The 27,355-nt window shown below is 36.9% G+C and overlaps 3 protein-coding genes and 5 non-coding genes across 8 annotated transcripts; 1 reads left to right on the top strand and 7 right to left on the bottom strand.

The window, feature by feature from the left end:
- Positions 1 to 699: 699 nt before the first annotated feature.
- On the top strand, positions 700 to 4,133 carry EMB1067 (RNA 2'-phosphotransferase, Tpt1 / KptA family). Its single transcript, XM_008234421.3, has 8 exons — positions 700 to 964; positions 1,265 to 1,372; positions 1,543 to 1,690; positions 1,774 to 1,863; positions 2,496 to 2,550; positions 2,663 to 2,785; positions 3,590 to 3,646; positions 3,781 to 4,133. Exons 1-8 carry the CDS (start codon positions 903 to 905, stop codon positions 3,903 to 3,905), a joined length of 768 nt encoding a protein of 255 aa, XP_008232643.2. The 5' UTR covers positions 700 to 902; the 3' UTR covers positions 3,906 to 4,133.
- Positions 4,134 to 4,413: 280 nt separating this feature from the next.
- Positions 4,414 to 4,532, bottom strand: LOC148917239 (U5 spliceosomal RNA). The gene has a single exon (XR_016127594.1). It is a non-coding gene; the product is annotated as a U5 spliceosomal RNA (small nuclear RNA).
- Positions 4,533 to 6,518: 1,986 nt separating this feature from the next.
- LOC148917238 (U5 spliceosomal RNA) lies at positions 6,519 to 6,637 on the bottom strand. The gene has a single exon (XR_016127599.1). It is a non-coding gene; the product is annotated as a U5 spliceosomal RNA (small nuclear RNA).
- Positions 6,638 to 10,260: 3,623 nt separating this feature from the next.
- On the bottom strand, positions 10,261 to 10,379 carry LOC148917237 (U5 spliceosomal RNA). Its single transcript, XR_016127596.1, has one exon. It is a non-coding gene; the product is annotated as a U5 spliceosomal RNA (small nuclear RNA).
- A 1,788-nt stretch (positions 10,380 to 12,167) lies between these two features.
- LOC148917236 (U5 spliceosomal RNA) lies at positions 12,168 to 12,286 on the bottom strand. The gene has a single exon (XR_016127600.1). It is a non-coding gene; the product is annotated as a U5 spliceosomal RNA (small nuclear RNA).
- Positions 12,287 to 13,102: 816 nt separating this feature from the next.
- Positions 13,103 to 13,222, bottom strand: LOC148917235 (U5 spliceosomal RNA). The gene has a single exon (XR_016127595.1). It is a non-coding gene; the product is annotated as a U5 spliceosomal RNA (small nuclear RNA).
- Positions 13,223 to 16,136: 2,914 nt separating this feature from the next.
- GAE4 (UDP-D-glucuronate 4-epimerase 4) lies at positions 16,137 to 18,393 on the bottom strand. The gene has a single exon (XM_008234420.3). The coding sequence runs from the start codon at positions 17,814 to 17,816 to the stop codon at positions 16,509 to 16,511; it is 1,308 nt and encodes a 435-aa protein (XP_008232642.1). The 5' UTR covers positions 17,817 to 18,393; the 3' UTR covers positions 16,137 to 16,508.
- Positions 18,394 to 22,307: 3,914 nt separating this feature from the next.
- Positions 22,308 to 26,908, bottom strand: LOC103331770 (RNA 3'-terminal phosphate cyclase/enolpyruvate transferase, alpha/beta). The gene is made up of 8 exons (XM_008234419.3): positions 26,368 to 26,908; positions 25,604 to 25,848; positions 25,238 to 25,391; positions 24,468 to 24,682; positions 24,268 to 24,385; positions 23,847 to 24,054; positions 22,864 to 22,925; positions 22,308 to 22,759 (listed from the first exon to the last, which is right to left on the bottom strand). Exons 1-8 carry the CDS (start codon positions 26,884 to 26,886, stop codon positions 22,541 to 22,543), a joined length of 1,740 nt encoding a protein of 579 aa, XP_008232641.2. The 5' UTR covers positions 26,887 to 26,908; the 3' UTR covers positions 22,308 to 22,540.
- Positions 26,909 to 27,355: the final 447 nt, after the last annotated feature.

Raw genomic sequence — 27,355 nt, 5'->3', positions numbered from 1 at the left:
AAGAGCTTTTAGATTTGACAATTGGACAACAAAAAAAGGATTTGGGCTGGAAGTGAATCTGATTTAGGCTTTTAAAAAATGGTAAAATTGGGCTCAAGCCCAAACCGATAAAAAAGAGAACCGACCCGAGAACCGAGGCCCATTTGCGGTTCGGCCCATTTTCGGTTTTGCTCTAGACCCGAACCGAGAACCGAGTTCCTCATCGGTTCGGCCCGCGGGTCAGCCAAAATTTGACCCGACCCGAACCGTGCCCAGGCCTATATAAAAATCTGAGTATAGCCGCTCGCCTGGGCTGTACACGTTTCAAAAATATTATAGCCGGTCGGCTATACTATCTTTTTAATAATAAAAAACATAATACAGCCACACGGCTATACTCCTTTGTATAGCCGACCGGAGATCACTTTTGATTTAAAAAAATATAAATTTATAAATAAACGTCTTAGACATGTATTTATAAAAACTATTTAAGCATGTAAAACACCTAAAATCAACCTCAAAGTCAACTTTTTTGGTGTGTTTATAAATGGAGAATGATGGGTTTTGGGTGTGTTTATATGTTTAAATAGTGCTTGGGTTTTTTTATAATTTCAACCCCCATTTTGGGTGTTTTAGTGAAACTCCCTTAAAAAAAAAACCACGAGTAGAGCCGACCGGCTATACTATTTATAAAAAAAGAAAGGATCCCCATCCCCGCCTGGGCACAGAGAGTTTCTGAGCGGTCTCCTCTCTCCCTCTGTCTCCTTCCTCATCATCCTCTCGGCTTTGCAAATTCTTGTAATATTCATGCGGGGGTCTGTCACCGTTAAAAAATTCCAGTTCTATGCTACTATTGTGTTTCCCTTCCACGTAGCCCTAAATCTTATCCTCTTCTCCTTCCCACCTATCCTGCACGGGTTCTCATGGACAACAATAGCAGTAGCGGCGGGTCTTCTTTTGCATCTTTTGCTCGTAACTCCAGAAGGTATCTTTTTGTTCATTCTCTTTCTTCTGTTCGCTTCTGCTAACGAGTTCAGACAGAAGAAAAAAAATGAATTATGAATTTCCATTGTTTTTCTGAGAGAATGTTTGGGTTTAGCAAAAGCGGGATTGCCCTTATTGCGTTATCAGTTTTATTGTACTTTATTATCGTTGCAATATACCAATTTTTTCAGGCATTTCTCGGCAACCAATTAGAAGTTTGAAAATTTTGTTTTGGCAGAGAAAATTTGGAGTGTGTTATATAATTATACTGTGAATATGTGATTATGTATTTTGTGGTCAGTGGTGGTAGAGGAGGAGATTGGGATGATAGAGAAAGATCAAGGGGCCGTGGTGGTGATCGAGGGGGTGGCTCTGGCAAAGATAAAATTGACGCCCTTGGTAGATTGTTGTAAGTACTACAATACCCACTTAGTCATTTTGTTTGTTTTGTAGCTTCTAATTTTAATTTAAGTATTCAATGTGTGCGAAATAGTTTAAACCTTTTTGTTAAATATTGGTAATGTAGCTCAGCTGAATGGTGTAGTTTGTTCTAATGCAGCCCCTCTGTTATCTTTTCAGGACACGTATATTGCGCCATATGGCAGCTGAGTTGAATTTGAATATGCGAAGTGATGGATATGTGAAGGTTCAAGATCTGTTAAAGCTGAACATACAGACATTTGCTAATATTCCATTGAGATCACATACTGTTGATGAAATTAAGGAGGTTAGTGAGCAGTCTTTTAGTAGTCAGTTATTTTTAGATAACTTCCTAAGGAGGATGTTTATTTATTTGCTGTTTCTTACCAGGCTGTCAGAAAGGATAATAAGCAGCGCTTCGGCCTCTTGGAAGAAAATGGGGAGCTTTTGATACGTGCAAACCAAGGCCACACAACAACGGTAACATATCCTCATTTATCTTTAATATTTGAGTTTGAGTTATTAGGCTCGTTTTGTGGAGACGCCGAACCATTTTTAATTGCTTGAATTTGGAACTGTTTTCTTGGATTTTACTGTTTCTGTGTAGTCTTGTGAAAGCAGAGCCAGGGAATAACTAGTTTCTCTCTGCATAATCTTTTCAAAGCACTGTCAGGTCCGAGTCTAGCTAGAAGTAGAATCTCTGGTTAAGACTTGTAAAATTGTTGAAGCTAGAGATTTGGTAATTACACCCTAAGACTAGATGTCTTTCATTATTTTCTCTTGTACTCTTAGTTTGAGACCATTATGTAGTAAATTATGAAGTTCTTATTTTCAATTTCAATAGCATAATACCGATATTTGTACTTTCCAACTTTTTTTTCTTCAACATGAATACAAAGTAGTGTTGTTCATCCTGAACTCTGTAAAATGTTAGCCTAAGGATGAGGATCCACTATATTTGTTTGCACCAACGTTATTCTAAACTTTGTAAAATTCTAGACAATTTTCTTCACCAGTTTATTTGTGACACGCGTTTTTGGGTTGAACGTCCATCTATACTTGTTGGCTTTGGACATTGAATATTTATATCTACTGTATGCGCATATTGGCAGATAGTTGAATCTGGAAGATTATTGAAGCCCATCCTTGCATCTGAAGAAGTTCCAGGTTTATCTTTTAGTGTGCAATTTTCTTGTATTCTCAATACATAACTTGTTCGTGTAGAGAATAAAAAGAGTCATTGATTCATACCTGTTTGATTCCCCCCCTGGATGTGCAGTGTGCGTTCATGGGACCTATAGGAAGAATTTGGAATCAATATTAGAGTCTGGTCTAAAGAGCATGAAACGATTGCATGTTCACTTCTCACGCGGCTTGCCAACTGATGGGCAAGTGATTAGTGGTACGTTTTTAATTAGGGCTATTTATCTATGTAGATTTTTTATATGCATGAACGTGTCTCTGATCAATCAGCATTGCTTCTGTAGTCTGTAGCATATTTTCTACTTTGCACCTGCTTCCTATAAACAGGGTCAATAAATGATGAACGAAGAAAAGAATGGAATGGGTATGGGGGACAATTCACACAACATTAGAGTTTTGTATATGGTGATGATGAACTCTTATTGACTTCTAATCACACATATGAATACGAACACTTATTTGGGGAGAGCCATTTGTAGACTCCACTTGCCAAAAGTTTCCAATTATATATGCACTTTCTGTGTATACTGGTCAGATTGAAAAAAGGTAGATGGTCCACAATTTTCTAGTGGAAGAGACCTGAATTTGCTTTTCTTTGGCCCTTGCAAATGTGCCAATTGAAAGGTGGACTTGATCAAACTTTTCTCATGGTTCATCAACTCTTGAGCGAGTTGCAGACAAGTTAGTAAGGGATCTGATGAAATAATGTTGTTCCTAGGTGTTTGTGATGACAATACTCCACATTGTTTATCTGTGACCCTTTTGAGGTCTAAGTTCAGTGCATTTAAGGTCACCTATTGTTTCAGAATTCTTGGTTTCTTGGAAGCTTTTGGGCTTATTAGTATTATTCACTGGGATACCACATATAATGACTTATTCCTTCTCTATACTTTTAAACAGTAATGACTATCATGCCGTAATGAGCTGTACTGGTAATGATGAATTCAAGACAATAACATTATTCAGCTTATGTGGGTAATTGATTTGATTTGTATTCTTTTAGGGATGAGACGGGATGTTAATGTTTTGATCTATCTCGATGTCAGAAAAGCTCTAGAAGGTATGGTTTTGCAAACCTTTTATTTTTCAAAGTTCAAAATTTTCTTTTAAGTTTGCCATGAGCCCAGCATCTTTTATTCTTTATCATGGAGGACTTCTTATGCCTGTTTTGTTTCTTTTGATTTTTTGTTGCAGAGGGAATGAAGTTTTACATTTCAGAGAACAAGGTAATCTTGACTGAAGGTTTTGATGGTGTTGTGCCAGTCAAGTACTTCGAGAAAATAGAATCGTGGCCTGATAGAAAGCCGATACCTTTCTGAACCTGCATCAGTTGGGGTGCAATCATTCCATTTCTTCTTTTCCTATTTTTTTTTTTAGTTTTTTTAGTTTTTTATTTATTTAAATTTTTATGAAGAACGATCTCCTTTTCCTTTTTGATCCATTGGCTGGTCGTCTCAGCTTAATGAGATGTAATTTTTGTAACACACGTTAAGCTGGTCGTCGTAGTTAGCAATCAATGGAAATGAGACTGGCGCTTTTGATTTTCAGCTTGAATTGATGTTGTAGTATATTTATATCTACATTCCTAGAGAAGTACTTTTCTTGTGTAAATGAAAGTACAATGTGAAATAACCAAATCAATTTTAATGGAAGAAAGGTCTTGCAAGTCGATGTTTGTTATTGCCTTGCTTTAGTGACTGCAAAATGTCATGATTTTTGGGTTTTTGCCAATGCTGTGCCTGAAAGCATTTTTTAAATCCTCTGTTGAGAAAAACTCCTAGATCGGACAAAATTACAGAAGAAAGACTTTGAAAACTAACTTGTAGGAGCTTCTCTGTTGAAAAAAACTCCTCCAAAAATTGGCGTATGCCACCAATTGCGGCGAGCACACGGTATTCTTTAGTAAAAGGCGAAAGAATAGTTCGCTCTGTGCCCACCGCGTGGCTGCGTGGTTTCAAATGTCCCATTTCTTCTATTTTTATAGCTGCTCTCATTCTGATGCTTTTGCTTCTTTTTCCATGTGGGATTTTTGAGAAACAGAAAAAAAGGCTTTTTCCCATTTTCATAGATTGCCCTCCAACAAGTTAATTCATGAAGCTGGAAAATACTCCAACAAAAATTAAATGCTTTAAAATGTTATGTAGGACAGAGCTAAGCAATTGAAAAAAAAGAAAAGGAAGATGCTAATCAAGCTTGGATGTCATTTGTCATTTGTTCTAGCTAGTGATTGAAAAATGATAAATAATTAGGCAAACTCTAGACTTTAACGTGAATTAGAACTCCATTGTGAATTAAAAAATGACACTTTGCTCATGTTTACAGAGAAATGAATGTTGTAGCTCACCGTATGGCTAATTGAAGCTTTAACTTGGATTTGGGGGTTAGCTATTTGGATGAGGCCCCGTCTTGGGTTAGCTCCTTTATGGAGGATGATTTTTTAGCCTCGCCTAGTTTTTTCTAGTTAGTTGTTGGTTCTTTTTGGGGTTTGTCCTCCCTATCTCATTGAAAAAAAAAAAAACTCCATCATGAATTAAAACTCTAGACTTTGTTTTTTAGAAACGGAAAGAAGGCTTTCCCAATTTCATAGATTGCCCTCCAACAAATTAAAAGCTTCTTAACAAAATATGGCTGAGAAAAAAACAAAGATGCTTCATGATAGATATATAGATATGGTATGGCCGCGCGGCTATACTATTTGTTAAAAAAGAAAAAACTAGCTCCAGCTTCGCCAGGATTATAAAAAATCCGACTATAGCCGCTCGGCTAGACTATTTGTAAAAGAAAAAAAAGAGAGGAACGCCTGGCGCTGACGCCGGCTTTGCTAGGTGTAAAAACGGTTTAGCCGTGCGGCTATACTATTTTTATTATTAAAAATCCGTGTATGGACCCGCTGGGTTTCTTACGCTCATTTTGCCACGTGTCAAAAATAGTATAGCCGCTCGGCTATACTATTTTATAATAAAAACCCTTAGTATAGCCGGCGGCTATACGCTTTTTAATTTAAAAAAAACCCGCGTATAGCCGCGCGGTAGTACTATTTATAATAAAAAAGGACCACCCGCACGCCTGTATTGTTTACTGGGCCACCGCTTGTATTGAATTATTCCTTCTCTATACTTTTAAATGATAATGACTATCATGAAGTAATGAGCTATACTGGTAATGTCCGTGAAGAATGTATCCAAGACAATGACATTATTCAGCTTATGCTGGTAATTGGTTTGATTTGTTTTTTTTAGGTATGAGACGGGATGTTAATGTTTTGATCTATCTCGATGTCAGAAAAGCTTTAGAAGGTATGGTTATGCAAACTTTCATTATCGAAGTGTAAAGTTTTCTTTTAAGTTTGTCATGAGCACACCACCTTTCATTCTTCATTGAGGTAGTTGAGGAAACATAGAGGACGTCTTATGCGTGAAGTTTTGTTTATTTTCAATTTTTGTTGCAGAGGGAATGAAGTTTTACATTTCAGAGAACAAGGTAATCTTGACTGAAGGTTTTGATGGTGTTGTGCCAGTCAAGTACTTCAAGAAAATAGAATCGTGGCCCGATAGAAAGCTGATTACCTTTCTGAACCAGGATCGGTTGCGACACAATCATTCCATTTCTCCTTTTCGTTTTTGACCCGTTGGCTGGCTGCCCCAGCTTAATGAGATGTAACAGTTCTCCCTTTTCGTAACACATGTTAAGCTGGTCGTAGTAGTTAGCAATTCCCTTACCAATGGAAATGAGATTGGGGCTTTCAGTGTTCAGCTTGAATTGATGTTGTAGTGATATCTTTATATCTAATGGAAGTATTATTGAGAATATGAGATGACCAAATCAATTTTATTGGAAGAAAGGTCTTGCAAGTCCATCTTTCTTGCGCGTCTGTATTGTTTACTGGGCCACCGCTTGTATTGGAAAACAATGCTTGGAAACTAAATTGTAAGAGCTCCTCTGTTCAGAGAAACTCCTCAAAAAACTGGCGTATGCCACTAATTGCGGCGGGCACACGGTATTCTTTAGTAAAAGGCGAAAGAATAGTTCGCTCTGTGTCCACCGCGTGGCTGCGTGGTTTGCAATGTTGATGATGTCTCCTTTTAGACGCGTACTGGCAAGGACTCTTTACCTATCTTCCGATGTGGGATAACTTTGGCTAATGGATGATGATTTTCATTTGAGAATTGAGGTCGTCGCACATACTAAGGCCGTCAAGCACAAGTTTCAATCAAAACATTGCATTGTTTATGATAATGATCTAGTGGTTTTTCTCTCAAACTTTTGTGACATACAGAAATTACTAGTTAAGCAATTTGACATGCAATGCTGAATTGCCTGATCTATAAGATTCTCTCTCTTTGATATGTTGGAGGGTTTCTTGCGGATGCCAAACCTGCACTGCTTGGTTGGTGCACTGGAAAAGGAAGTATGCACAGAATCTCTTTGTGGTACTACGAGTTGCCGGTCTGAATATCGAAAGGAAATAGAATCTACTTCCGATGTCTGCCACTTGGAGAGGCCTTCCCTTGATTGGAAGGTCTGGTTCTTGTGCTTTGTCATTTCTTCATCATGGTGGTGCAAGAAACAGACTTCTTATGCCTACCTCGTTTCTGCTGAATGCTTTAGTCATAGCTTTATATCTAAAAGTTGCTAGAAAAGTACTTGTGTGTACAATGAAAGTTCTTTATAATCTGATCGAATCGAAACTAACGGAAGTATTCTTGATCATGAAAGTCCCAGCCTTCTCTGCATATAGCCTTTATTGAAATGACTTCTGCAATAATTTTGAAAAATATTAAGATTTAAGGTGGATGAGAGATGAGAAAAAGAAAAAAAAAACCGTTGATATAAAAAATTGGCATGTGCCGCTAATTGAGTGGTTCATGGAAAGAATCTGAGACTAAATCTTCAAATGATTTTGCTTATAGACAACGTCAACCAATCTCGGGATCCATATGGGTGACATGTTAACAATTATATGCAAAACTATTTTGGAGATTTATTATTTAATGATTACATCTTCACAATACACTTACTCTACACATAGAGATAATGAAGATAGTGAAGAATTTAAACCTTATAGGAACTCTATGTGGTACTAAATCACTCATGTATCTTACGATACAATGTATAAAGTGTAAAATATTATAGTAAATCATTATATATAAATGATTATGGTGCGTTTAATCTTCTTTCATTAATTACTACATATTTTCTATACTCACAGTGTTTGTCAGCTCGCTGTATAATCAATTTAAATTAGTTAAACACATCATACAATGCATTTTCTTCCAATTTTTTTGTGATAAACTAATAGATAATTGACTAAATAAACATTCTTCAAAGTTTCAATAAAAATTTCCAAGTTTTTCTTACAATTTCCGTGGTTTTTATTCAATTTTTATCGATATTGATAATATCTCGATACTTCCATCGAAATTCCCGTGTTTTTGAACTATCTATATTTCCGATACCATCAATATTTTAGACATTGTGTAATCCCTATATTCTACTTTTATGCACTGGTGTCTATGATATCCTGAATGATTAGACCTTGATCGAGCTTAAAATGCCCAGATCGGACTAGCAAATGGCAGATCAGACTAAAAAGTATGTAGACTGTTTTCTGGTTTTTCTAGTCCAATATGAATAGATACAAGTGTAAAATGATAAATGAAAGCTTTACAAACTTAAATGCAACTGAAAAGTATGATTTATAATTGAAGATTTCTCGATTCAATCCATTATAAATAAAAATTTATAAGAAAACTGCTGATAAATTGATAAACTGACGAACTGATAAGCTGATATTGAGGGAAAATAAACTAGCGTAGCAAATAGGAATCGATACCAAGTGTTGTCAGAGCGATAAACTAAAAATATAACTCAGGAGTATAAAAATACAATGCAAAATGACTAATCCATATTTGTTATTGCCTTGTTTAAGTGACTAATCCATAGTAAATTGCAAAATGTCATGATTTTTGGGTTTTTGCCAAATACTGTGCCTAAAAGCATTTCGCAATTCTAACTCTGTGTTAGACTTGGTTTCGAAATTATGTCTTAAATCCTCTGCAGGCTACTAAAAATTAACAGAAGAAAAACTTTGAAACTAATCTGTAGAAGCTTCTCTGTGAGTTTCAGATAGAATATGAAGATAATAAGAAAGCAGAGCCCTGGGACCTATAGGAAGAATTTGGATACCTGGTTGTTTTCTTTACCCTTTTTCTTTCCCCTTGATGTGCAGTGCAGTATGCGTGCATGGGACCTATATGGGAAGAATTTCGAATCAATTTTAGAGTCTGATCTAAAGAGCATGAATCGATTGCATGTTCACTTCTCACGAGGACTGCCAACTGATGGGCAACTGATTAGCGGTAATGTGTTTGATTAGGGCTATTTATAAGTGTAGAATTTTTTATATTCATCACCCTGTCTTAGGTAAAGAGTACAGCCATTCATAAAATATATTTATTTTTTTTAAAAAAAAAAGACCTCCGTAAAGCCGGGCGGCTATACTCTTTTTTATAATTTAAAAACACCGGGTATAGCCTATACTATTTGTAAAAAAAAAAAAAAAAAAAAAGGAGGATCCGCATAGCGTGGCTTCGTCAGGAGTAAAAACAGTATAGCCGTGCGGCTATAAGATTTATATAAAAAGAGGTCCTGTCGCTAGAGCCCACTTCGCCACGTGTCAAAAATAGTATAGCCGGGAGCGGAGGTTAAAAAAACTATAGTATACTATTTATATATATATATATATATATATATATATAAAAAGAGTACCAACAGCTGGGAGCATGCGCCCATTTTGCCACGTTTCAAAAATGTTATAGCCGTGCGGCTATACTATTTTTTAATTACAACCATTGTATAGCTGACCGGCTATACTATTTATAATAAAAAAAAAGACCACCTGATGGGCGCCTGCGCCTGTTTCACCACGTGCGGAAAATAAAAACCGTAGTATAGCCGGCCGGCGATACCCTTTTATGAAGAAAAAAACCCGTATAGCCCAATGACTTACTATTTGTAATTAAAAAAAGACCACCCGCTGGGTTCCTAGCGCCCATTTTGCCACATGTAAAAATAGTATAGCCGATCGCTATACTATTTCTTATAATAAAAACCTTGGTATAGCTGCCCGACTGTATGCTTTTTATTAAAAAAAACCCAAATATAGCCTCGCGGCGATACCTAAAAAGGATGCTGGCCCACCGCTTGTATTTAATTATTCCTTCTCTACACTTTTAAATGATAATGACTATCATGAAGTAATGAGCTATACTGGTAATGACCGTGAAGAATGTATCAGTCGGGGCCCGATACAAAGCTGATACCTTTCTGAACCTGCATCAGTTGGGGCGCAATCATTCCATTTCTCCTTTACGTTTTTGACCCGTTGGCTGGCCGCCTCAGCATAATGAGATGTAACAGTTCTCCCTTTTTGCAACACATGTTAAGCTGGTCGTAGTAGTTAGCAATTCCCTCAGAAATGGAAATGAGATTGGGGCTTTCAGTTTTCAGCTTGAATTGATGTTGCAGTGATATCTTTATATCTACATTGCTAGATAGAAGAGTACTTTTCTTATGTATATAATGAAAGTACCAAATCAATTTGAATGGAAGAAAGGTCTTGCAAGTCCATCTTTCTTGTTATTGATGTTATTACTTTGGAAACTAAATTGTAAGAGTTCCTCTGTTCAGAGAAACTCCTCAAAAAACTGGCGTATGCCACTAATTGCGGCGGGCACACGGTATTCTTTAGTAAAAGGCGAAAGAATAGTTCGCTCTGTGTCCACCGCGTGGCTGCGTGGTTTGCAATGTTGATGATGTCTCCTTTTAGCCGCATACTGGGAAGGCCTATTTACCTATCTTCCGATGTGGGATAACTTTGGCTAATGGACGATGATTTTCATTTGAGATTTGAGGTAGTCGCACATACTAAGGCCATCAAGCACAAGTTTCAATCAAAACATTAGTGTAGAGTACATTGTTCGTGTAGAGAATAAAAAGAGTCATTAGTGTTTTCTATTGAAACGATACCTTTTTGTTTGATTCACTGTTTTTCCCCCTGGATGTGCAGTGTGCGTTCATGGGACCTATAGGAAGAATTTGGAATCAATATTAGAGTCTGGTCTAAAGAGCATGAAACGATTGCATGTTCACTTCTCACGGGCTTGCCAACTGATGGGCAAGGGATTAGTGGTACGTTTTTAATTAGGGCTATTTATCTATGTAGATTTTTTATATGCATGAAGGTGTCTCTGATCAATCAGCATTGCTTCTGTAGTCTGTAGCATATTTTCTACTTTGCACCTGCTTCCTATAAACAGGGTCAATAAATGATGAACGAAGAAAAGAATGGAATGGGTACGGGGGACAATTCACACAACATTAGAGTTTTGAATATGGTGATGATGAACTCTTATTGACTTCTAATCACACATATGAATACGAACACTTATTTGGGGAGAGCCATTTGTGGACTCCACTTGCCAAAAGTTTCCAATTATATATACACTTTCCAGAGACCTGAATTTTCTTTTCTTCAGCCCTTGCAAATGTGCCAATTGAAAGGTGGACTTGATCGAACTTATCTCATGGTTCATCAACTCTTGAGCGAGTTGCAGACAAGTTTGTAAGGGATCTGATGAAATAATGTAGTTCCTAAGTGTTTGTGATGACAATACTCCACATTATCTGTGACCCTTTTGAGGTCTAAGTTCAGTGCATTTAAGTTCACCAATTGTTTCAGAATTCTTGGTAATCTTGACCGAAGGTTTTGATGGTGTTGTGCAGTCAAGTACTTCGAGAAAATAGAATTGTGGAGCCGATTACCTTTCTGAACCAGGATCGGTCGCGACACAATCATTCCATTTCTCCTTTTCGTTTTTGACCCGTTGGCTGGCTGCCCCAGATTAATGAGATGTAACAGTGATCCTTTTTGTAACACATGCGAAGCTGATCATAGTAGTTAGGGTTTAGAGTATGCGTGCATGGGACCTATAGGAAGAATTTAGAATCAATATTAGAGTCTGATCTAAAGAGCATGAGCCGATTGCATGTTCACTTCTCACGAGGATTGCCAATGATGGGCAAGTGATTAGCGGTAATGTGTTTAATTAGGGTTATGGGACATTTTGGAAAAGGCCAAAGGGTATTTATAAGTGAAGATTTTTCATGTAAATAGTATCGCCGTGCGGCTATACTATTTATAAAAAAATAGTCCCATGCGGCTTTACTATTTTTATTATAAAAAATTCACGTACTATAGCCGGACGGCTATACTATTTGGAAAAAAAAAAAGACAACAGAGGACACGCGGCCGGCTTAACAGTGTGAATATATAGCCGTGCGGCTATACGATTTTGATTATAAAAAATCGGTGTATAGCCGCGGATATATAAAAAAGTCCCCGTCACTGAAACCATTTCGCCACGTGTCAAAATAGTATAGCCGATCGGCCATACTATTTTCATAATAAAACCCGTAAGCCGACCGGCTATACTATTTATAATAAAAAAGCACGCGCGTCTGTATTGTTTACTGGGCCACCGCTTGTATTGGAAAACAATGCTTGGAAACTAAATTGTAAGAGCTCCTCTGTTCAGAGAAACTCCTCCAAAAACTGGCGTATGCCACTAATCGCGGCGGGCACACGGTATTCTTTAGTAAAAGGCGAAAGAATAGTTCGCTCTGTGTCCACCGCGTGGCTGCGTGGTTTGTATTGTTGGTGATGTCTCCTTTTATCCGCATACTGGGAAGGACTCTTTACCTATCTTCCGATGTGGGATAACTTTTGCTAATGGACGATGATTTTCATTTGAGATTTGAGGTAGTCGCACATACTAAGGCCATCAAGCACAAGTTTCAATCAAAACATTGCATTGTTAACGATAATGATCTAGCGGTTTTTCTCTCAAACTTTTGTGACATACAGAAATTACTAGTTAAGCAATTTGACTTGCAATGCTGAATTGCCTGATCTATAAGACTCTCTCTTTAATATGTTGAAGGGTTTCTTGCGGATGCCAAACCTGCACTGCTTGGTTGGTGCACTGGAAAAGAAGTATCCACAGAATCTCTTTGAGGTACTACGAGTTGCCGGTCTGAAAATCGAAAGGAAATAGAATCTTCCGGTGTCTGCTACTTAGACAGGCCTTCCCTTGATTGGAAGGTCTGGTTCTTGTGCTTTGTCATTTCATTATTCTGTGAAGTTTGTCATTTCTTCGTCATGGTAGTGCAAGAAACAGACTTCTTATGCCTACCTCGTTTCTGCTTAATGCTAGTCATAGCTTTATATCTAAAAGTTGCCAGAAAAGTACTTATGTGTATAATGAAAGTTCTTTATAATCCGATCGAATCGAAACTAACGGAAGTATGCTTGATCATGAAAGTCTCAGCCTTCTCTGCATATAGCCTTTATTGAAATGACTTCTACAATAATTTTGAAAAATATTCAGATTTAAGGTGGATGAGAGATAAGAAAAAAAAAACCGTTGATATAAAAACTTGGAAACTACATTGTAAGAGCTTCTCTGTGAAGAGAAACTCCTTTAAAAAATTGGCGTATGCCGCTAATTGCGGCGAGCACACGGTATTCTTTAGTAAAAGGCGAAAGAATAGTTCGCTTTGTGCTCAGCGCGCGGCTGCGTGCTTTTACAAAGCTGATGGCGTTTCGTCTTGTATGCCACTGTCGCCAGGTCTCCCTTTGCTCCTTTTCGATGTGGGACGCCCCAACAATGCATGCACATCCTTAATATCTCACTAGTCCGCCCAATCATAAGTGAGCATCTAATTTCTAAAGAGTAGTTGAAGTTGCCAATAACAATTTTATTTTTTATTTTTGGACTGTATAAAATGTTTAGTTGCTATATGGGTTTGCTTTGATGTTTATTGTTCTTTTTAAGTTATCATTTTTGGTTGAGTAGAACGTCATATGATGCTTTCTCCGAGTCATTTGTGTTTAACGATTAAATATAATGATGTCGCATGTATATGAAATTCCATATGCATTTTCCACAATGGTCGTACAATGTCATAGATTTGTGAGGACATGGTGTATAACACATGAGATTCATTTAATAAGCCCATTAAAAAAATATGTTACACGCTTGAGACTTGAGAGTATGGTAGGTCAACTTGCCGCCTATTCTTCCCTCCAACAAAAAAAAAGTACATAATCTTTTGAGATTCATGTAATAAGTTGCATCTCATTCTGCGAGACAAGCAAGGAAATCAAGGCAAATGCAGTAATGAAGTTTGGTAGGCGACCATTTGAGAAGGTACAAATGCAGTAATAGCTGCATAGCTTCTTGGCCTTTTATTTGGGGCCATGCATATAACTAAAACTGCCTGCCTCCACTTATTTGCTATTGTTTTCCAACTCATTGTTGGGGGGCCAGGAACCAATAGTTTTGAGCTGCACAACTGCCCACTTGGGAGGTTATTAGCACCAGAGTTTGAGCTTAGCGATAATGAGATTGAAGATGAGATTATTACCATTGTGTTTGATTCCTGATGAAGCAAACAATGCTGTAAGTTTTAAACCACGTTAATGTTATGTCAAGATGTATGTTAGCATCAGTTGTTCACGCACTCAGTTAGTTGAGGCTCTCACAAAGAATCTCATAACAATAGGCTACGTATGCGACTGACTCAATTTAGCAAAATCCAAATGATGTCAGTTCAAGCAATCCATGTGGAGCCAAATCATTGGATTCTTGACATGTTACCAGGCTTGCTGACAAGTTAAAGCAGGCATCAAAATAATTCAGTTCTCAGAAGTGTCCAAATGGGAAGCCAAGATTTAGGCCATCAAAATAATTCAATTGTTAATTGGGGGCGGCCTCCCACCAAAGCACATAATGACAGACAAAACGAAACAACCACAACCACACAAATAAACTTGATGTTAAGCAGATAAGCAGAAAACTCCTTACACTTGAAGCTTTCCCAATTTGTTCCATTCTACATGTCAAATGTCAGGGACAAGAAGGAAGACAACCTTTAGAAATCAGCAGGCTTGACACATAGAGGAGACAATGTGTATACTCTGGCCTCATACTCCTGAAGAAATAAGCATCATTTTTCAGCATGTTCTGCCAAAACTTAGTATTTTCTTTCTTTTACCCAACACATGTTATATGTTACATAATTAGATGGTTTCTTGTTGAATGTAGCTCCAGATTAACAGTTTTGATAACATAATATGCCAGATATCTGACAAAAGAATATTACCCTTTCTCGAACTTCTTGAAGCATCATGTACCGCCCAAAGCAAAATAATCTCAACGATTCAATGTTCCTGCAACTTATCAGCCTTTAAATACAAACTAATATAGAAAGCATTTGCAAAAAGTTTAACAAAGCCAAGAGAATCCTTGCCATCTGGATCTAAAATTTGCAGAGTGTGAGAATGATTATAGGAAATAAATTAATTGTAATGAAAATCAAAGCAACTCTTTTCTTCCAGGGCACTGCTATTATACATACTGCTGCTTATGCAAAACCTTTCAATCTTTAATTACCCTACTTGCAGACTGGAAAAGTCCAACCGGGTGTTTGAACTTATGTAATTATCATCTTTATCATAACTCACTCTAAACAAAGACAATAGACAACACTATCCCATGCACTAATAAGGAAACATGACTCAGAAAAGAATGACAAAGTTACTTGTGGTAGTTTTAGGATGCATATAATGCCGAAAAGGTCTTTCAAAATCAGAGTAAGAAGCAAAGAAAAAGGTCAAGTCTGCAAAGTTTTAACAAAGGAAATTGAAGATAAAAAGGAAGATATATAAACAAATTTTTGGATTGCCAAAATTATCATTTCAGAATGGATGTGTACATATCAAATTGAGTATATCCGAAATCGGAATTGCTACATTGGTGGTGAATTGTAGGTACTCTGATTGGGAAGTTTTTCACTTTCCACTTTTGAAGTACTTCCATACTATTTGCCTTTCATCAAAAGATAAGAAAAAAAGTTAATAAGAACCCTTATATTGGGAGAGAACAAAATGATAGAGAGATCCATATACTAATTAGAGTAATGATTAGAAGTTCTTTGGCTTCTTATTTCATTCAGGGGAATACAGTAAAACACTCCTCTATGTAGAAACTAGAAAGAAACACAAAACTGAGTTTTATTCCACCTATAACTTACCAAACTCTAGTAATGAATTTTCAGATATTCCTAGAAGATTCAAACAAGGAATAAACATTCTAGAAGAACATATAATTTGAGCATATCCCACATGCCATCTGTATTAATGACAATATAAACCAGGAAGCAAAAGAAAACTGAAGTGCAAACCTGACATACATGAATGATCTGTCCTTAAGTCTAAGCCAACAAAGGGGCACGCAGGCTTAGTCTTGCAGATGAGCGACATGACATACTTAAGCTGGCTGTGCAGGGCAACAAAGTCAGCTGCAAGATTATCCATAAAAATGCAGCAAAGGAATCGATGGACATCAATTATACAAAACAAATTTTATGATAAACAAATAAGGTATTACACAAAAGTAACTGATTCATTTCATATAGTAGTAAGGAAGGAACCAAACTATCGTGTGCTATTTTATTGAATTGCATGGCAATGATACATGTCCACCAATTAGCATATGCTCTATCAGTCATTAATTCTACAACGCCGTAGCTCCAACAATTACATTCCAAGAAAAAGAAAAAAAAGAAAAAAAGAGATGGTCCTCGTATTCTCTTAATACAGCATGGGAGTGCTCAGAAAACAATGTCCCCCAACCACAAAACTTCTTCACTGTAGGTCACATGGTTCCTCCTCATATGGCATTACATCATTAAGATATGGAAAACTGATACCCGGGGCAATGACGGAAATGTTAAAAACAATCATAAGAATTATAATGAACAAGAATTCAAAGGATCTACCACACAATCAAAAGAATTTATCACCCAGAAGCCTTCTTCCCACCAGAATAGTAGCTGACGTACCACCTAACGAATTTCTTCAACCCTGTCTGCAGATCTGTTGTGGGCTTATACCCAAGTTCCCTCTGAGCCGAACTGATGTTTGCATGCGTGAACGGAACATCCCCATTACGAGGCAACTTCATTATATTTCTCTTGGCCTTCACCTTCAAAAGCCTCTCCAAAATGGTCACAAGATCCGAAACTGGCACAGGTGATGTATTCCCCAAATTGAAAACCCGCAATTGAGCAGGCCCCTTCTTCTTTCCCCCACTCCCAGTACTCTTCTCAGCAGTATCCAATGACGCCAAGCAGCCTTTCACAATATCATCAATGTAGGTAAAATCCCTTGCAACTGTGCCATGATTAGCTGCCTCAAAGATTGGAATGGTCTTCCCCTTCAATATATCCCTCGTGAAAAAGAAATAGGCCATGTCAGGCCTTCCCCAGGGACCATAAACCGTAAAGAATCTCAACCCAGTAAGGGAAAGGCCATAGATATGATTATAAGTGTGTGCAATTTCTTCACCAGCCTTCTTAGTAGCAGCATACAGACTAGCAGGCTGGTCAGTCCGGTCTCTCTCAGAAAAGGGTACCTTAGTATTAAGTCCATAAACAGAACTAGAACTAGCCCAAACAATAGCAGGTTGTGGATTGGCATTTTTACAAACTTCAAGAAGATTAACAAGACCAGCTATATTACTATGCACATATGAGCCAGGGTTTTCCATGGCATACCTCACACCAGCTTGAGCAGCCAAATGCATCACATGGGTAAACGCCACAACCTCGAAAAGCTTGCTCAACAAAGCAGAGTCATTGATGTCGCCTTCCACAATGAACACCCCAGACCGCTCCAAAAGCGCTTGGCGAGCTCTCTTCAATGAAGGGTCATAGTAGTCATTGAAACAGTCCAGACCAAGCACGCCGTCTCCTCGGCGTTTGAGCGCCGCAGAGACGTGGGTCCCGACGAACCCGGCCGCCCCAGTGACCAGAACCGACATTCCGTGGCGGGACCGAACTCGGGCCGAGGACCTGACCCGTTTTTCCCAGGCGGGTCCACCCCAATTGTAGGTTCTGAGAGAACGGCGAGAGGGATCGGACGGTAGAGAATTGGACGACGGTGACCGGAAGAAGAAGATCAAGATCAAGCCCAAGAAGATAAAAGACCAAAATGTGAGCTTGGCAAGAGAGCCGTGCCAACGAAGCCTGTGAATGTAAGGAGACTTGTCCATCTTGAACTTTCCTGGAGTTGGAGGACTGTTGTCAAGGTGCTTGAGCTGGGACATTTTCTATGGAAAATGTGGACAAAACCCAGTTCTTGGTTCGGTGAATTGTGACTGGGAAGTTTGGGATTTGGGTCAGGTTTAGGGTTTGAGGAACTGGGTACCTTGAAATTTCCTGTGGTGGGGTTGGTGGTGGTGGTGGTGGTGGTGTTGAAGATAAGAAAAGTGAGGGGCTTTGGTTGGTGTTTTTCTTTTTATCTTTTTAGCTCTTTTTCATGTTCTGATTGATAATGGGAATCTTCTGGTTTCTTGGAGAGATGGGTTGTTGTTGGTGCAGTGGCTTCTCTCCTTTTGGGTTTATAGGTCTACGCAGAAAGAGTAAAAAAGAAAGTTCAAAGCTTTATATTTTGGTTAATCACTGTTTAGAGAGAGAGAGAGAGAGAGGAAGAGATAGTGATGGAGATGAAGAAGACAGAGAACTGTAATATTTATTGAAATGGGGGCAGTAATGGAGATCAAGAAGACAAATAACTGTACAACTTAATTAAATCTGTTAAATTGATGGTAGTTTTCTGCAAAGCATCAAAGATAGCTAGTTTTGGTGTCATTTTTCTGTTGATACTTTTGGTTTCATTTCTGCTTTGAACAGGAAAACAATCAAAGATTGTTTGTTTGATAAAAACAACAGTAAATTCAAATATTGTTTTTTGTTGTGGCTGTTAAATTCAAACACTGTTTTAATGGAGATGCAGGAATGCAAGGAGGGAGTAATGGTTTACCCAATTTCAAGCTATAAGATTTTCATTTGATTGGTTGTGAACACCTCTAAATTTTTGCCCCATTTATTTTGGGATATTTTGTGTGAGAGAGTTCTCTATATTTGGGTTGGAGTTATAATTAAGTTTGGGATTTGAGGAGGCGTGGGGATGTGGTTTGTTGGAGATGGTGTGGATGACATTTTTGACTCTTTTTTTTTGCTTACTTGAGATTTTGACTTTTTTTTTTAGTTTATCACCGTGGAAATATGTGAGAAGATGAATGCTGACAATCTTCTCTTTTAACATTCTCTTTTACTTAAAAGACAATGTAATAAAGAATGTTGCTAGCATTCCTCCATGTAAGAAATGTAGAGATTGAGAATTGCAATTATCTCATAATGAAGATTTAGGATACATTAATCGCTACAATTATAGTTTTATAAATAATAACATGTTATAGTTTTTATATATATATATATATATATATATGATAAATGAAAGAAGAACATGTTATGTGTTACATCAATTAGTTTAAAAAAAAGTTCAGAAAATTTGAACATCTCGATTGTTTGAACTTCTACATTGAACATCTCCATTTGAACATCAAAAAATAACATGTTATGTGTCAATTTTTTGAGCTTTTACATTTCATTGATCAAATCAAACTATCTACATGCCTCACATATTTCCTATTTCACATTACATTCAATGAGTAAGATGAAATGATCGATTCCCCAATTTTTATGTATGAAAAAATGAGTTGATTGAATTATATCATAAATATACTGAACTATTATGCGATTACAAGTGTCGAAAACTTTTGAGTATTCTATATTTTCTATTAGTGAAAGCTATTATTAAGGTCTGCATACCATTTCGTCTGCAAAATTGTCCAAGACTATAATTAATGTCCTTTTTCCCCCTTAGATGAATAAGCTGATCATGATTATGTTGACAAATGCAACACATAATGATCATAATGATTGGAATTTGTATTTCAAAGTAGGCTTTACATTTGTTTTCTTAATTTTTTTTATTAGGTGGTAGGTGAGCTTACAATTCCATCATAAGCAGACCGTGATTGTCATTTGTGATTGTTCAACCTTATTACATGCAATTACATCTTGATCTGGCAAGAAGCCTTTCTATATAAAGGCTGATCATTTTCATCCTTCTGTCATCTTGTTTAGTTGAGACTGTATCACCAGCTCCGTGATGTAACCAATTCACTCATATTACAACACTTGTATATTTATTAATATCATATCTTAAAGTCAAAATTTATCAACCACCAATATTTTGCTTAATCCGTCAATTAGTAACACTACGTTTTTATGTTCCAGTATCACACAATAATTTCACCTTTTAACTATACAAACATGATTTAAAGGCTATGGGAGACAGTACTTATAATGCAAAACTAACTTGAAATGAAGGCAAAAGCATCTTTCCAAGAAGTCTTATTTGGTATCTTATACTGCAATTTATGGGCAGACTAGGATCATGTGGGTAGTTGCAAATGTAATATTATTGCAGGATAAGAAGCCCAAACTGCATTACTTCATCAAAAAGCTAATTGGCAATTGCCCCCTCAACTCAAAATGAAGAGTAATGCTGAAGAAATCGCACCTACACCTGTGCCCCACGTTCCCTACAACATACTCCAATACATTTATGATATACATCAACTGGTGCACCCATCGATAATGCTCTTACATTTTGGAATTCTGACCATAAAGAGTAAGACTAATTTTGGTCTTTCCAACCCCCTTTTTATCTGCCCTTATCTTGGCTACTACCACTAGGAATAAGATTATCCCATTTCTTTGAGAGATATTTAGTCATATGCCCATTCTTAGCACTTAGCACTAAAATTATAAATAAACTCTACACCATTTAATTTCTATAAACAAACCCAAAAAAAACCAAAAAATGTCAGCTTGCCCTATTGAATTTAATTTTGATTATTAAATTACTTTGATGCCCTATTGAGTGTTTTGGGCTTTTTTATGAGGTTTTTGGGTTAGGTTTGTTTTAAGAAATTAATTGCAGTTTTGTAATTTAAAAGAAATTAAAAATATTTTTGTTATGTTGTAAATGAGCTTTTGGTGTGTTTATAAAGTCCATTTCATATAGGGTTTTTTATTAAAAAAAATTTGGGCTCATATATTGAGTATAATAGTGAATCTCCCATTTTTAATCTATCTTTTACTCCACATTAGAATAAAGCCTTTCCCCCTTCTCAATTTACTCAATTTTTCTGTGTTTAGTTCATTTCCAGTAATAAGTCAATTCTTTCTCACTTATAAGTTATAGTTTGACATATGAATCGTGTTTCAATTTTACACAATAATTTATTCCTCACGAGGTATGAGCGGACTATTTTCCATTTAATAGAACATGTTGATTATAACGAAGCAGAAACCAAGAATTCTGCATTTTTAAGTACAGTTGATCCTGAAGATGCATTGGCTGTTATGTATGTTATTGAAAACATAAATTTTACTCTGCTATCACCATCTCCATGTGAATCTGATACAAAAAGGACAGGGGAACATGTCTTGGTAGCCTTTTATTTAATATCCTGGCATCATGTTCCATGCCCTGCAAGTTAATGTAAGCTGGACATGGACACGTGATTAAATCTACACAACTTGTAGTTTACTAATAAAGTATATAACACTCATGGCTATTCTCATAGTACAGTAGATCCAGGACGGTGCTGCTAGAAACCTATGCAATGACAAACAAAAAGTGCTTTTGGGATGAACTAATAGTTCAGCGTTTCATAACATATGTGATGGAATTTGTCCCATAGAAAGGTACAAAGAAAAAAGGGTCTGCAGATCCAAGAACCAAATCACCAATTTTCACTATTGTTGAGTAGAATAAGATCACAATCTTAGAAACAATAATGAGCTCAACTTGCAAAAGTAGTGATCCAAAATTACAAGCCAATACAGAGAATAAAAAAGTGTTGCTTCCATCTGCATTGCTTTGGTTATAAATGTCTATATAATAGCTGTTCAATACTTGGTAAACCCCCCAAGAACTTCAAGGTAGTCAGGGAATGTTTTACTGGGACAACCAGGATCTTTAACTGGAACGTCTCCACAGCCAGCATGAGAGAAAGCCATGGCCATTCTGTGGTCATTGTATGTGTCTATCGTTGTCACGTTTAGTTTCTCTGGTGGTGTGATTACACAGTAACCTGGTCCTTCTGCAGCTGTTGCTCCCATCTGAAATATTATGCCCGCACATGTTAGAGAAGGCATATGTATTAAGGTGTAGGAATATCAAGTGCAAGGAAAGCCACTAGAGACTATGTTCTGTGCAAAAGCAAGTGGCAATCATCCTTTCTTTCTCCTTCACTCTCCAGCTTGACACTGAAGAATACAAACTCAAGAAAAATTTCACTTGTGGTTTTTGAAACATGCAGGATTAATAAAATCACAAGCACTTTGTTCAGACAAGCAAAAGATTAATAATTGAATTATATCAAGGGCTTCAACCTGGAAAACATTCAACCTAACTTCTTCCAACAACTATTTGAAAAATAAAATTCTCTGAACTTTTTTGTCTCCAAGATAGGTAGATTGCTTTGTTCATTTTATAGGAAGAAAGATGTAAGCCCACATTTTGGTGATCACTGATCACTACTAGTTTCAATTCTAGTTATTAATTAGAAGAAGATCCCAGAACCAAATCACTAATTCACTACTCTTGAGCAGACAAATAGTTAAAGAGTTTCATAAACAAATGTGAGAGTTTGTCCCAAAGAAAGGTACAAAGAAGATCCAAGAACCAAATCACTAATGCACTATTATTGAGTAGAATAAGATCACAATATTTGAAACAATAGTGAGCTCAACTTGCAAATATAATCATCCAAAATTACAAGGCAACAAAGAGAATAAAAAAGGGTGGCTTCTATCTGCACTTGCTTGGTTGTAGAGGCACAAGGATGATTCCTCTCTCTCTCTCTCTCTCTCTCTCTCCTATCTACATAGAAGTACTTTGAGTAGCTGTTCAATGCTTGGTAAACTTCCCAAGGACTTCAAAGTAATCAGGGAATGTTTTTCTGGTACAACCTGGATCATTGATAGTGACTGGAACGTCTCCACATGCAGCAAGAGAGAAAGCCATGGCCATTCTGTGGTCATCATAGGTGTCAATTGCTGTCACATTTAATCTTTCTGGCGGTGTGATTACACAGTAATCTGGTCCTTCTTCGACAGTTGCTCCCAGCTGAAATATAATGTTACAAATTACAAACATGTTAGAGAAGGCATACTTAACAAGGTGTAGGAATATGATAATATCAAGTAAAAGGAAAGCCACTAACAACTGACCTTTCTGAGTTCAGTGCAAATGGCAATCATCCTTTCTGTCTCCTTCACTCTCCAGCTTGCCACTGAAGAATACAAACTCAAGAAGTCAAGGCAAGTGTTTTCACAAGTAATTTTTGAATAACATGCAGTAGTTTTAAAAGCATGAGCATTCTGTTTTGATAAGAAAAATGATTAATCTCGAATTATATACTTATCAACAAGGGCTTCGGCCTGAAAAAAAAAAATTTCATTCTCACTTCTTCAACAACTATATGAAAAATATTTTTTTTTCTTTCAACCTTCTTCTATCCAAGGGGCCTCCATCTTTTAACAGGGATCCCATCTACCAAGAAATTTATTTGTTAATTTTAAAGGGAGAAAGATGTCACCCCCCATGTAGTGACTACTGGTAGTTTTTCAGTGTTAGTGTGCTTGTACCAGCTGTTAAGTGGAAGACCGAACAAATGGGAATTCCAATATCTAGGACTCTAGTAGCATTGCATACACTGCTGTTTTCCAGAACAAAAGGGGATAGCTGATCCTCCACCATCTAAAATTGCTAAGGTTTTATTCATTGAACTCACTCAATAACTAAATATAAGGTCGCTAAAAGCTTTCCCCAAAAAAAAAAAAAAACTGCTGTTTTCCAAAAAAAAGGGATAGCTGATCCTCCACCATGTAAAATTGCTAAGGTTTTATTCATTGAACTCACTAAATAACTAAATATAAGGTCGCTAAAAGCTTTCCCCAAAAAAAAAAAAAAAATTGTTGTATAGTGCCAATGAATCATATATCAGTATACAATAATGCTTCCATTACTGCTGCATAAGTTTTAGATTCTTTATTTTCGTTTCTCTTAAGTTATTTTTTTTCCTTTTTGATTATTTACTTTGAAACATGCAAATCTGAGACCTATATGGACTCCACCCATGCTTTACCTTTACTGTCTACATAAAACTAAAGCGTTAAGCACAAGCGATTAAACAAACTAAAATACACCATACCATCTCTTATGGCAGTTGGACCATCGGCAAAAAGAGCAACTACAGCAAGAGTCATCGCAACATCTGGCATTTTGTTCATGTTGACATCAACAGCTTTCAAGTGTTTTCTGGAAGAATTTCGTTGTGGTCCTGTAACAGTGACACTATTCTCTCTCCAGGTAACTTTAGCACCCATCTTTTCAAGAACCTCAGCAAATTTTACATCTCCCTTGATTAATGAAAGACCAAAAAAATGTAAGATTGTTAAAATTTTCTAGTTGTAATTCATAATTACTTTTCAAAAATCACCGAGACATAGTTGTAACTATGAATTGAAAAATAGAGTGCCCCAAGAATACTAAAGATTGTACCAATCTGAAATCATGCACACAGTGGGGAAGTAACCAGAAGTAAACAAAATATCTTGGTCTCTGTGAAATACCTGTAAACTGCTTGTTCCGCAGCCTTCAACTGTGACTGTCCCACCCGTGACTGCAGCACCTGCTAGAAAGTAACTTGCACTTGAAGCATCGCCTTCTACAAAAGCATTTCCAGGTGACCTGATAGATTTTTTTCATTTTGTTACACACAACACAACCATATTTCACAAACTGGCCCAGCTATATAATAAATAAGACATACTTGTACTTTTGACCTCCTCGGATAAAAAACCGATCCCAGCTATCACTGTGTTCCACTGTGACTCCAAATCGTTTCATCAACTTCAAAGTCATCTCCACATAAGGAATGGAAATCAGTTTATCAATGATCTCAACTTCAACATCTCCAAGAGCCAAAGGCGCTGCCATAAGCAAAGCAGTCAAGTATTGACTACTAATTGATCCAGAGAGCTTCACCTGAAAACAACACATAAATATAGATTAAAATGATAACCTTCATCAACACTGCAGGAATTACCACTACAAAGGCTTAGTTCAAAAGAAGGAAACTATTGAAAAATATTTATTGATTTATTAATTAGCATGAGATAACATCTGCAAAGAGTTTATATATCAAATATAACAAATGACTAAATCATGTCCCCTTTTTTATTTTTCTTTTTTGAAACCACCAAGTGCAAGAAATCAAAATGCTTCCCTACAAAAAGCCAATGAATAATTGGGCAACTAAAACATTATATATTGCATAAGTTCTCTGTTTTTTAACTAAAGAGCTTCAGCTTCCCAAGAACTTAAGAGCTTCAGCAAATTCAAAAGAGAAAACATAAGAGACTCAGGAAGAAGAAATCATATTTTGACACATACAAGAGTGATATTTTATTCTCAAATAACACAATAAAATTCAGAGACTATTATTGATCAGACTTTCATAGTATCTTATTGTTTACAATGAATTAGATCAAGAACAAAACATTAAACAACCATTACTGTAAAAGATGATGCAAAACATACCTTTCCCCCTGGAAGGCCTCCCTTTCCAATTACACGGACAGGAGGGCAGTTTGTTCCGAGAAAACAATCAACATCTGCACCAAGCTGCTTAAGACCAGCAACCAAATCTCCAATTGGTCTCTCCCTCATTCGGGGCACCCCATCAAGCACATACCTGACCATTTTTAATAGTACAGGAAAGTCATTGAAAATATGATACTAGTTTGTAGCGAATTACTATAATACCAGATTTCAAGGATGCTGAATTACAATAAATATGTAAGTATTTAACAGAAAATTGTTCTGTAATGTAAAATGTTGGGGAAAAAAAATTCCATCCAAGGGGGCAGGATCACAATTTTAGTTTAATATGGAAATCAGATGAACCTAGAATGTCCACCAGCAGCAACAACTGCAGCCGTCAATGGCCTCATTGCTGTACCAGCATTTCCAAGGAAAAGTTGCACCTCATCTCCTGATTCATTACCCAAAGGAAACTGACCACCACAACCCTCCACAACTGCTTGCTTGTTTGCCTTGTCCTCTTCCACATTGAGCCCAAGGGTTTTCAATGCACCAAGCATATAATGAATATCATCACTATCTAACAAGTTGTCTACAACAGTTTTTCCCTGAATAATAGCATGAAAACAAGAGTTATTTAAAGAAATCTTGAAAATAAAATGTATGAAGCAAAAGGAAGTATCATCAATCACTCTATGGAACAACAGAATTCGTTCTCTCTAATAGGATAACTTGGATAATACTGTTCCAAAAACTCAATTTGCTTTCAAGAGTTTCCGATCCACCAAACAGAACCACATTCTAGTACAATTAATTAGTCGACAGAAACATATCTGATCTCATTCCAGTTTTATTAGTTATATCCCCCCCCAAGTACATTTCAGATACCAAACCACAAAATATTCAATCTACTTATCAACAAGACAGAATCCTTTTCTAATCTGTAATGTAAATTGAAAACTAAATTAGTGAAAGAATGGATAAACCCAATTATCAAAATCTACAAAAATTGCTTTAATTTCTTTCCCACATCTTTCCAACAACCAAACAAAGCTTACCAATCCCAAGCACATTTTATCAGGCTTATATCAAATTCAAATCAGCTATAAAGACACTCTTTTTTATACCTCAGATAGAGCAGCAATAAGCAGAATCCGATTAGACAACGACTTGGAACCCGGCAACTTTATGGTGCCCGAGATTTCTTTGATGGGCTGCAACACAATCTCTGGAACTGTCGACGGCTTCTCTGTTGTGGCAACTGAAGCTGAAACTCTAAGCGGACCAACCCTGACTTTGTCGACCGTACAAGTACTCACAGACCCATTTTTCAGCTTCAAACTCAGAGAATTTGAGGATCCCGAAAACTGTGACTTCAACGAGAGTAAATTTGAAGATTTGGGTATTTGGGGTCTGGAAACATTGGGCAAAAGATTGGTGCTTTGAGCTCCATTGCTACAGATTTTGCTCACTTGGGCCATCTCGCTATTTCTCTCTCTCTCTCTCTCAAACTCTCTTTTAAGAGTTGTCTCACTTTCTCTCTCTCTCTCTCTCTCTAACTCTCTTTTAAGAGTTGGCGGAATGGAAAGTTGGGTTTTTGGTGGGAGTGGTCGTAGGTGGGGATTGATGGACTCTCTCTCTACCATTTACCAACCAATTCTGACATCAGAAATTTGAAATATAAATGAGGAAGTTCTATTTTCCCATGTGGGAAATTTGTATATTCAAAATGTTAGCTACCTGCCTTTGTGCTTTGAAGGGTTGTACCTTGTGCTTTGAAATGGTGTACTCTGCCTTTTCTGGGAAGAAAAAGATTTAGAGGGGTTTTTGGAGTATTTGTTCCCTAATTGGGTTTGGTAGGGCTTGCGCACGTTTTGCTGGGAATGGGAAGTATAGAGTGTCACTGTCTCACACCAACCCCCTTATCAGGAGGTCCATGTCATTATTCATTTTCTATAGTTAGGAAAAAATATATATTCTAAAAGAGTTGGAGCTTTAATTAGCCATCTTGTGACCATACCAACCACTTGATGATCCAACAACAGAAATTCATTAATCACTCTCCATTCCTTATATCATTTTTGTCCTTTCTGTTGCCTTAAAAAAGTAAAATTT

The sequence above is a fragment of the Prunus mume genome, linkage group LG5 (genome assembly GCF_029339155.1).
Source record: "Prunus mume cultivar Tortuosa linkage group LG5, ASM2933915v1, whole genome shotgun sequence".
NCBI lineage: Eukaryota > Viridiplantae > Streptophyta > Magnoliopsida > Rosales > Rosaceae > Prunus > Prunus mume.
This window is presented reverse-complemented; position numbering and strand designations above follow the sequence as displayed.

What these genes read in the sequence shown, in the direction of transcription:
- LOC103331770 (XM_008234419.3), bottom strand. Translation starts at nt 26,886, where the DNA reads ATGGTAGAGAGAGAGTCCATCAATCCCCACCTACGACCACTCCCACCA. An exon ending in GCGGAACAAGCAGTTTACAG is followed by an intron (nt 24,055 to 24,267) that starts GTATTTCACAGA and finishes TCATTAATCAAG; the next exon opens with GGAGATGTAAAATTTGCTGA. An exon ending in TCCAACTGCCATAAGAGATG is followed by an intron (nt 22,926 to 23,846) that starts GTATGGTGTATT and finishes TGTATTCTTCAG; the next exon opens with TGGCAAGCTGGAGAGTGAAG.
- GAE4 (XM_008234420.3), bottom strand. Translation starts at nt 17,816, where the DNA reads ATGTCCCAGCTCAAGCACCTTGACAACAGTCCTCCAACTCCAGGAAAG.
- EMB1067 (XM_008234421.3), top strand. Translation starts at nt 903, where the DNA reads ATGGACAACAATAGCAGTAGCGGCGGGTCTTCTTTTGCATCTTTTGCT. An exon ending in CTGTTGATGAAATTAAGGAG is followed by an intron (nt 1,691 to 1,773) that starts GTTAGTGAGCAG and finishes GTTTCTTACCAG; the next exon opens with GCTGTCAGAAAGGATAATAA. An exon ending in TGTCAGAAAAGCTCTAGAAG is followed by an intron (nt 3,647 to 3,780) that starts GTATGGTTTTGC and finishes TTTTTGTTGCAG; the next exon opens with AGGGAATGAAGTTTTACATT.